This window comes from Nannospalax galili, unplaced genomic scaffold (genome assembly GCF_000622305.1).
Source record: "Nannospalax galili isolate Female #2095 unplaced genomic scaffold, S.galili_v1.0 scaffold1050, whole genome shotgun sequence".
Lineage (NCBI taxonomy): Eukaryota > Metazoa > Chordata > Mammalia > Rodentia > Spalacidae > Nannospalax > Nannospalax galili.
In genome coordinates this window covers 1,107,791-1,117,811 of record NW_008329037.1, presented here as the reverse complement: position 1 = coordinate 1,117,811, position 10,021 = coordinate 1,107,791, and the positions used below count along the sequence as shown (strand labels likewise).

At 41.4% G+C, this 10,021-nt stretch overlaps 1 protein-coding gene across 11 annotated transcripts in view; it reads left to right on the top strand.

Annotated features, from left to right (window-relative positions):
* Kif9 (kinesin family member 9) overlaps positions 1-10,021 on the top strand; it is a 99,226-nt gene that overhangs the window by 3,679 nt on the left and 85,526 nt on the right. For all 11 annotated transcript variants that reach the window (XM_029562228.1, XM_029562255.1, XM_029562247.1 and 8 more), the window contains 2 exons: positions 3,998-4,095; positions 6,936-7,101. In XM_029562228.1, coding sequence (XP_029418088.1) covers positions 3,998-4,095; positions 6,936-7,101 — 264 coding nt within the window. The remainder of the gene's footprint in view (positions 1-3,997; positions 4,096-6,935; positions 7,102-10,021) is intronic.

Here is a 10,021-nt window from a genome sequence, read left to right as displayed (position 1 = left end):
TTTTTTTGTCTTTTTGAGACAGGGTCTCCCTGTAGCCCCAGCTGTCCTGGAACTCACTATGTAGACCAGGCTGGCCTTGAACTCACAGAGATCCACCTGCCTCTGCCTCCCAAGTGCTGGGACTACAGGCGTGCGCCACCACGCCCGGCACTATTACTTATTTAATACACTTTTCATAAGTTACATATGAAATTATTTTAGATATCGGTGTTTTATAACAAAGGTCTTAAACATTATTAAAGATCATATCAGTTTGTTAGAAAATTCAATCAGCATCGTATGCTTCATGTTTCCCTAGCTTTATAAACTTACCCTATTCCTTTTCTGTTAGACATTCTTATTCTTGCTCTCTCTCTCTTTTTTTTTTTTTTTTTTTTTTTTGAGACAGGGTCTCCCTGTAGCCTCAGTTGGCCTGGAACTTGATATGTAGACCAGGCTGGCCTCAAACTCACAGAGCTCCGTCTGCCTCTGCCTCTGCTGAGAGTAAAGGCTTGTGCCACAACTCCCAGCTCTCTCTTTCCTTACGCCATCTCTCCTCTCCAATGAAAGTACTGATTACTTTGGGGGCAGACACCTTCTTTCTTATTGAACTCTGATCGGGAGATCAAAAGGAAAGTGTACAATGCAGCACATATCCTGCCCTCTGGACCTTTTCTCTATTCGAATTTTATTTTATACATTGTACAATATTGCTTCCAAATTGTTTTGTTTTTGTTTTTGTTTATTTTGGGGGGGTTGTTTTTTTTTGTGGGGGACAGAGTCTTAGGTGTCCTAGGCTGACCCAAACTTACCATATAGCTGAGAATGACCTTAAACATCTGATCCTCCTGTCTCCACCTCTCAGTGCTGGGATTACAGGCAGACAGGTGCTGCCACCACATCTGGCTCTTAGAAATGTTCTATCTTGGGGTGAGGGAGATGGCTCAGTGTGTAAAGTGTTTGCTGCCTCAAGCATGAGGACCTGAGTTTGGATCCCCAGCACCCACATAAAAGCTGGGTATGTAGTACACATCTGTAACCCCAGTTCTGCTGGAGCAGAGACAAGTGAATCCTGGGGGGTTTCTGGGCAGCTAGTCTAGCCAAAATGGTGAGCTCCTGAGAGATCCTGCCTCAAAAAAGGTAGAGAGCAACAGAGAAACGCACCCCAATTTGATTTCTGGCTTCCACATGTGCACTTACGATGCACATATACCACACAAAATGTTCCATCTTAAAACAAGTTAAAACTCTACTGTGCCACTGGGCATGGTGGTGCGTGCCTTTAATCCCAGCAGTCAGGAGGCAGAGGCAGGCGGATCTCTCTGAGTTTGAGGCCAGCTTGGTCTCCAGAGTGAGTTCCAGGCCAGCTGGGGCTACTGGGAGACACTGTCTCAAAAAAACACAAAAAACAAAACCCAAAAAAAAACCAAAAAAAACCCCAAAAACTCTACTATGCTAATTTTCCCATTCATTTTGAACAATGAAGTTATTTAGTATATTTTCACAGGTCTTTTAGTATAATTTAGTTAGATTTAACAAAATTAATTAGTATTGCAGTTAAATTTTTACTTAGCTTTCTTTAGAGCTTGTAGGTTTGTGTGTGTGTGTGTGTGTGGTCTTTTTGAAACAGGGTTTCCTTGTAGCCCCAGCTGACTTGATACTTACTGTGTAGACCAGGCATTTGTGATCTCAAGTTCTAACTCTCACAGAGATCTGCCTGCCTCCACTTCCCAAGTGCAGGGAATAATGAGACTCCTGAAAAGTTGATCAATTTCCAGTCCCCTTTAAAGTCCTAAAAATTTGTTGGGCACCACAATACATGTCTGTAATCTCAGCACTTCAGAAGTAGAGTCAGGAGGACAAGGAGTTAAAGATCACCCTTGGGCGGGTGAGGTAAAGATACATACCATACAAGCCTGGCAACCAGAGTAAAAGTGAAAAGAGAGAACCAGCTCCACAAAGTTGTCCTCTGACCTCCACACATGTGCCATGACATGTATGCCTACACACATACATCATTCACACACAATAATAAATAAATTTAATTAAATTAAAAGACTATCTTGGGCTAACTAAAACCTGGTCTCAAAGCAAAACAAAAAGTTGAGTTACCACTTCTATTTAATCAGTCCTTTGCTTTTCCACTATATGTCAATTTTAGAACTAAAATTTATTGTCCAATTAGCATTAATTATTTTTATGCAGGTACTTCAAGGATGGGGCCAAGTATGATTTGGCCAACAATACTAATTTCTAATAAAATATGCAGTTTCCTAGTTGTCATTTAGAAGATTACACAATTCAATATTTTATTTTATTTATTTATTTATTTTTGGTCTTTTTGAGACAAGGTCTCTCTGTTAGCCCCAGCTGTCCTGGAACTCACTATGTAGACCAGGCTGGCCTTAACCTCACAGAGATCCGCCTGCCTCTGCCTCCCGAGTGCTGGGATTAAAGGTGTGCGCTACCATACCCAGCTCTTATTTTTAATTTTTTAATATTTTATTTATTTTTATTTTATGTGTATGAGTGTATTGGCTGCATGTAGGTAAGTGCACCCATGTCATGCAATGCCCATGGAGGACAGAAGAGGCCATCAGATCCCCTGGAACTGGAGTTACAAACGGTTGTTAGCTTCCATGTGGGTTCTGGGATTGCACAATACAGGAGCAATTGCATACATGCAGGTAATACACTCATACACATAAGAAATAAAAATAATAAATCAAATATTTTTCAAAAATAATACTTAATCTGGGGCTGGAGAAATGACTCAGCAGTTAAGAGCACTCAATACTCTTGCAGAAGACCCAGGTTCAATTCCCAGCACCTACATGGTAGCTAACAACCATTTGTAATTCCAGTTCAAGGGAATCCAACACCTTCTTCTGGCCTCCATGGGCATTACATGCACATGGTGCACCTATATACATAAAATAAAATAAGTAAATTTTTTTTCAAAAGAATATTTAACCTAGGGATTTGAGAGATGGCTCAGTGGTTAAGTGCTTACTGCTCTTCCAGAGGACCTGAGTTTCATTCCCAGCACCTATGTTAGGTGGCTTATAACTGCCTGTAACTCCAGCTTCATGGGTTCTAACGGCCTCTTCTGGCCTCTGCAGGCACCCACACACACATGGCATACACTCATGCAGACGCTCACATACACATGAATAAAAACTAAAAATAACTTTTAAAAAAGAACACTTAATCTAGGACCAGCAAGATGGCTCTGTGGTTAAAGCACTTGCTGCATAAGACTGACAACCTGAGTTTAATTCTAGAACCTACACTGGGGAAGGAGAGAACTGACTCCACAGAGTTGTTCTTTGATTTCTACATGCATGGTGTGGTAAGTGCCCCCCCGCCACCATAGTAACAATAAATACAAAATTTTAAAAAGAATATTTAGTTGATTTCCGATCTAGTTAAGTCTGCTGGAGACAGGTATTTAATGAAGAACAGGAAACTAGTTTTAATATATTTCACAATAAGTATGCTAGGAGAAAATAGAATAAATGAGGCAAAGCATAAGTAGGTTCAATTTAGATGCAGAACATTTCTAGAAACAGCGGCTAAAATTAGGTCACTAAAGGGAACATTCTTTTTGCTTTGGATTTCATGCTCTTTGAGGTAATGGTGGAAAATGACAAAGCAGTCTGTAAGGCAGGAAATATGTGTGCTTGTTGGGCAGTGACAGAGACTGAGACTCTTGAGATGTGAAAAGGCAGGCCTCTGGCTCTCATTAGGACAAGGAAAATGGAGGGCCTAGCACTCTATTCTTATCTTCTTTTGGTGGTGGGGAGTAGGTTGCAACAGGGTCTCATGTAGCCCAGGTTGTCCTCATTCTGTAGTTGAGACTGGCCTGAACTCCTGATCCACTTGCCTTCACCTCTCCAAGTATTGGGATTAAAGGTATACACCTAGCCTAGCTTTTGGTCTGATCTTGATGAATCATCTCTCCCTTCTAGTTGTTATTTGATGATAACTACTAAAAATATTGTTCTCTTCTCTTTAGCTAAAACGGGTACTAGGAAAAAGGTTCAAGCATTTGTACGTGTCAAGCCTACTGATGACTTTGCTCATGAAATGATCAAATACGGAGATGACAATAAAGTAAGTGCAATGTGTTTGCCTTCACCTGGCTGGTCCTTCCTTTTTCAATTCAATGTGACTTTGTTTCCCAATAACCATATAAGTACTAACACAGACCAGGCATGGTGGTGCATGCTTTTAGTCCCAGCACTTGGGAGGCAGAGGCAGGCCGATCTCTGTGAGGTCAGGGCCAGCCAGGCCAGCTGGGGCTACAGGGAGACCCTGTCTCAAAAAGACCAAAAAAAGAACTGACACAGGAGCCAGTGAGAGCTCAGCATGGAAAGATGCTTGTCTCCAAGCCTAAGGACCTGCATTCTATCTCCAGGACCCACATGGTAGAAAGAGAACCAACTCCTACAAGTTGTCCTCCAAGTTCCACACAAATACAATGGTACATATGTGTGCCCCATACATAATAAAATTTTAAAAGGACTAAAACAGAATTGGTAAGTGTTCAGATGAACTCTAGAATCTATCAAGTCCAAACCATGACCTTACCATGTTGTTATGGAGGAAGTTAATAAGTCTCATCTTTTTTCCTTTCCTTCATCTGTTTGTTCATTCATTTGTTCCTGTGTGTGCATGTGTGAATGTGTCCCATGTGTGGAGATCAGAGGACAACTTGTAGGAGTTGTGGAAGTAGATTCTCTCCTTCCACCATGAGGGTCCTGGAGATCGAACTCAGGTCATCAGGCTTGGTGGCAAGCACCTTTACCTGCTGAGTCATCATGCTGGCCCCCAGGTAGACATTTTTTTAAAAGAATAGTTCAACTGGAAATGGCACAAGCCTTGAAGGCCCTGGCAGTCAGGAAAGACCTAAAGGCTGCCCTGCCGGATTTGGTTTCAACAAACAAAAGCATAGAGCATTAAATATGTGAAGGAATGTTTAATATGTGTTGTTTATTTTGATTTTTTGAGACAGGGTCTCATGCAGCCCAGGTTGGCACTGAACTAGCTGATTAACCGAGGAAAACTTTGTATTCATGATCCTATTGCTTTCATCTCCCAAGCGCTGTGATTATGGGCCTATATCACCATACCTGATAATCCTGTCTGTCTTGGTCTTAGTTTTGTTTTTTTCTGGGTAGCTTTGCCATGGTTCTTGGATTACAGCAGCCAGTAGAAGATGTCAGGGAGAGTTCCCATCAAGAAGCTTGGAATAAACTGGGCATGGTGCTTTACTGTAATTCTAACAGTTGGGTGACTGAGAGAGAGAGAAAAAAAAAAATACAAAAATTCAAGGCCAACTTTCATATCAAAACCCTGTCTTGGAGCTGGAGAGATGGCTCCTTGGTTAAGAGCACTTTCTGCTCTTTCAGAGAACCTGAATTCAATTCCTAGCATCCACATCAGATGGCTCACAACTGCCTGCAACTCCAGCTCCAGGGAATCTGATACCCTCTTCTGACTTCTAAGGGTACCTATACACAGAGACAACAAACATACACATAAATAAAAATAGACCTTTACTACAGTGATAGGGGGCTGGAGAGATGGCTTAGAGGTTAAGAGCTCTAGCTGCTCTTGCAGAGGAGGACCCAGATTCAGTACTCAGCACCCACATGACAGCTAATAGCTGTCCTTAACCAGTTCGAGGGGCTCCAATACCCACTTCCTGTCTCCATGGGCATTTTATGCATGTGGTACACTTACATGCAGGTACAACATTCATACACTTAAAATTTTTTAAATCAGTAGGTTAAAGGACCTTGTCTCAGAAAAAAGAAAAAAAAAAAAAAAAGAAAAAAGCTTGGACTCTTACTGGGTAATAATTGGCTTTGCCCAGTATGTCCCTAAGCCAGCTCTACAGTTGGCTTACCATAAAGGTATATGCATCTAAAAATCTGCTGATTTACAAGTAAATTGAGCACCCTCGATTTACTTTAATACCAATGACTGTGCTGGAGAAATTGAAAGATTTTATGTGGTCATTTCATCATTACATTGGCTCATGAGTATATATGGAAATAGTCCTTACAGAGGTTGGGGAAGTCTTAGCACCTGTAACCAAACAGGTAGGGCCTGAGCCAGGGCCTTGGTCACCAAATTCACTCTTACTTTGGCCTATTAAAGGCCCCTGTAATTAGGGAATGTAGCTAAATCTGGTTCAATAAGAATCTGATAAATTTGCTTGACCCTATATCATACCTGGGGAAACCAAGACAGATAGCACCCTATAAAAGATACTGAAAATAATTGTTTCATTTTTATCTTCTCTGTAGTGTCCTGTGGCTTCCTTGCAGGAACTTCCCTCTCCCATCCCAAAGAATTCCTGCAACAAAATCTCAACCTGTGAAGGGGAGTCCCTATTTATTTTATTTTATTTATTATTTTTGGTCTTTTTGAGATAGGGTTTCCCTGTAGTCCCAACTGTCCTGGAACTCACTATGTAGACCAGGCTGGCCTTGAACTCACAGAGATCCTCCTGCCTCTGCCTCCTAAGTGCTGGAACTAAAGGCGTGCGCCATCACACCCACCCCTATTTATTTTAAACCCCCCCCCCTTTTTTTTTTTTGCCTTTTTTTGAGATAGGCTCTCAACTATGTAGCCCTGGCTGGCCTGTAACTATGTAGACCAGGTTGACGTTGAACTCAGTGATCTACCTGCCTCTGCCTCCCAAGTGCTAGAATTAAAGTCATGTGTCTCCACACCCAGCATCTCTTTTCTCTAAGTCAGGCCTCAGTTATCAGTGATTCTTTTTGTTGTAGTTTCCTAAAAATAATTCCTCCCCCCTCTCCTTTTTGTGACACGTTTCACTATGTAGCCCAGACTGGCCTGAAACCCTAGGTCCTCTTGACTCAGCCTTCCAAGTGCTGGGGTTACAGGTGTGTTACCTCATCTCTCTTTTTTTTTCCCCCTAGAGCATTGATATTCACTTAAAAAAAGACATTCGGAGGGGAGTTGTCAATAATCAGCAGACAGATTGGTCCTTCAAGCTGGATGGAGTTCTTCATGACGCCTCCCAGGACCTGGTTTATGAGACAGTCGCCAAGGATGCAGTTTCTCAGGCCCTTGATGGGTATAATGGTAATTTTGCTAATTAACTGTTGTCCTATCTGTGAACCTGAGGATCCCCTCCTGGAGGAAGAGGTACAAGTACTTTATGGTAAATAAAATAAAATACAGTAACTTTACTTACTAACATTGTATGCCTGTTTGTCAGTCTCTGTGTTCTCATGCTGGAAAACTGCTTGTTCTTGGTAACATTGGAGGCATGACTCCATCCAGCCTTCTGGGATCTTACCTCCACGGGATTCTCAGAAGATGCTTGCTTTAATAAGTCATAGATGTCCAGCTATAATCTTGTTTCAAATCTTTCAAAAATTGATTTTAAAGATATGTCTTTATGATGATTTTGGAGTCCACATTTTTCCTCATAGCTGCTTACTGGGATCTGTTTGAGTTTATTCTGCCAGTGCAGTCAGTGTACAGTCATATTCTGGTGTAGAACTTTTCATGTTATTACTGGAAACTTGAGTAATGTCAGATTTTCTTAGCAAAATAAAGCAGCTTTTTTTTTTTCCTGGAGATAGGGTCTCAAGGTAGCCCTGGTTTACCTGGAACTTGCTATGTAGACCAGGCTGGTCTTGAACTCATAGAGATCTGCTTACTCTGCCTCCCAAGTACTGGGATTAAAGGCATACGCTACTATATCTGACCTAAAAACAGTTTCATTGGGATTTTTTTTTAATGATCTTGTTCAGTCAAAGATTATTTTAAAATATTATTTTATTTATTTTTTAAATATTTTATTTATTATTTTTACTTTATGTGTATGAGTGTATTGTGTGCATGTATGTGAGTGCACCCTTGTCTTACAGTGCCACGGAGGTCAGAAGAGGGCGTCGGATTCCCCTGGAACTGGAGTTAAGGATGGTTCGTAGCCACCTTGTGGGTGCTGGGAATTGAACCCGGGTCCTCTACAAGAGCAGTCAGTGTGCTTAACCGCTGAGGTCAGAAGAGGGTGTCAGATTCCCCTGGAACTGTAGTAACTGATGGTTGTTAGCTTCCCTGTGAGTGCTCGGTTCCCAGGTCCTCTGCAAGACCAGCCAGTCCTCTCAACTGCTGAGCCAACTCTCCAGACCTTTAAAATATTTTCTAAAAACTATTTTTAAAACTTTTTTGAAAATATTTTAAGGCCAGGCTGGGTGTGGTGGTGCATGCCTTTAGTCCCAGAGTGCTCCCAGAGGCAGGAGGATCTCTGTGAGTTCAAGGCCAGCTGCTCTACATAATAAGTTCCAGGACAGCTGGGGCTACAGGGAGACCCTGTCTCAAAAAGACCAAAAAATATATATGTATATATTTTAAGGCCTAGCATGTAAATTTTTTTTAATATTAAAAAAAAATTAAGGCCTAGTACGATGGCACATGCCTTTAATTTCAGCACTCAAGAGGCAGAAGCAGGCAGATCTCTGTGAGATTGAGGCTATCCTGTTCTACATAGTGAATTCTAGACCAGCTGCAGCCACAGGGAGACCCTATCTCAAAAATAGATGATAGATGATAGTTAGATAGATGATAGATAGATAGATAGATAGATAGATAGATAGATAGATAGATAGATAGATAGATAGATAGATAGATTAGATAGACACATAGATAAATTTTAAGATAGAGGTTTTTTTATGTATCCCAGACTGGCCTTGAATTTGTAGCACTTCTCCCTCTGCCTCCAAAGTCCTAGGATTCCTGGTTTGTGCCATTATACTCAACTTTAAAAAAATTTAAAGCTAGGCTGGAGAGATGGCTCAGTGGTTAAGAACACTGGTTGTTCTTGCCGAAGACTCGGGTTCGAATCCCAGCACCCATATAGCAGCTAACAACTGTCTGTAACTCCAGTCCCAGGAGATCCAACAGCCTCTTCTGTCCTCCGCAGGCATTGCATGACATGGGTGCACTTACCTACAATACACGCATACACATAAAATAAAAATAGTAAATAAAATACTAAAAATTTAAAGTTGAGCCAGGTGTGGTGGTGCATGCCTTAATCCCAGCACTCGGGAAGCAGAGGCAGGTGGATCTCTGTGAGTTCAAGGCCAGCCTAGTCTACATAGTGAGTTCCAGGACAGCTGGGGCTACAGGGAGACACTGCTTCAAAAAGACAAAAAAATTTAAAGTTGAATAACCTCCTTGGGCCTCGTGGCATAGGCCTGTAATCCCTGTAAGGAAGCTGAGGCGAGTTCAAGGCTAGCCTTGGCAATTTAGCAAGACCCTGTCTCAAAATTTAAAATTCTAAAAATAATTTTTTTTTTTGGTCTTTTTGAGACATGGTCTCCCTGTAGCCCCAGCTGTCGTGGAACTCACCATGTAGACCAGGCTGGCCTCAAACTCCCAGAGATCCGCCTGCCTCTGTCTCCCAAGTGCTGGGATTAAAGGAGTGTGCCACCAAGCCCAGCTCTAAAAATAATTTTTAAAGGTGGGGATATGGATATAGCTTAGTGGTAGAAGAATACTTGTCTAACACACATGAGCCATAGGTTTAATCTCTAGTAGCCAAACAAACAAACAAAACAAAATAAAACTTTGAAAGTATGACATGGTAGGTAGCACATGACTGTAATCCCAGCACTTGGAGATAGCAGCAGGAAGATGACCCATTTAGAGTCATTCTCAGCTACGTAGGAAGTTAGATGCCAGCCTGAGCTACATGTGACTATCTCAAAAAAATTAAGAAGCCTAAAAATATACATACACTCAGGAAGCATAGGCAGGTGGATTTCTGGAAGTTTAAAGACCAGTGTGGTCTTCATAGTGGGTTCCAGGCTAGCCAGGGCTATGTAGTAAAGCACTGTCTATAAAATAAAATAATAAAATAAAATAAATAACATAAAAATAAATAATAAAATATAAATAAAATAAAATAGGGCTGGAGAGATGGCTCAGCAGTTAAGAGCACTGACTGTCTTGCAGAAGATCCGGGTTCGAATCCCAGCACCCACATGGA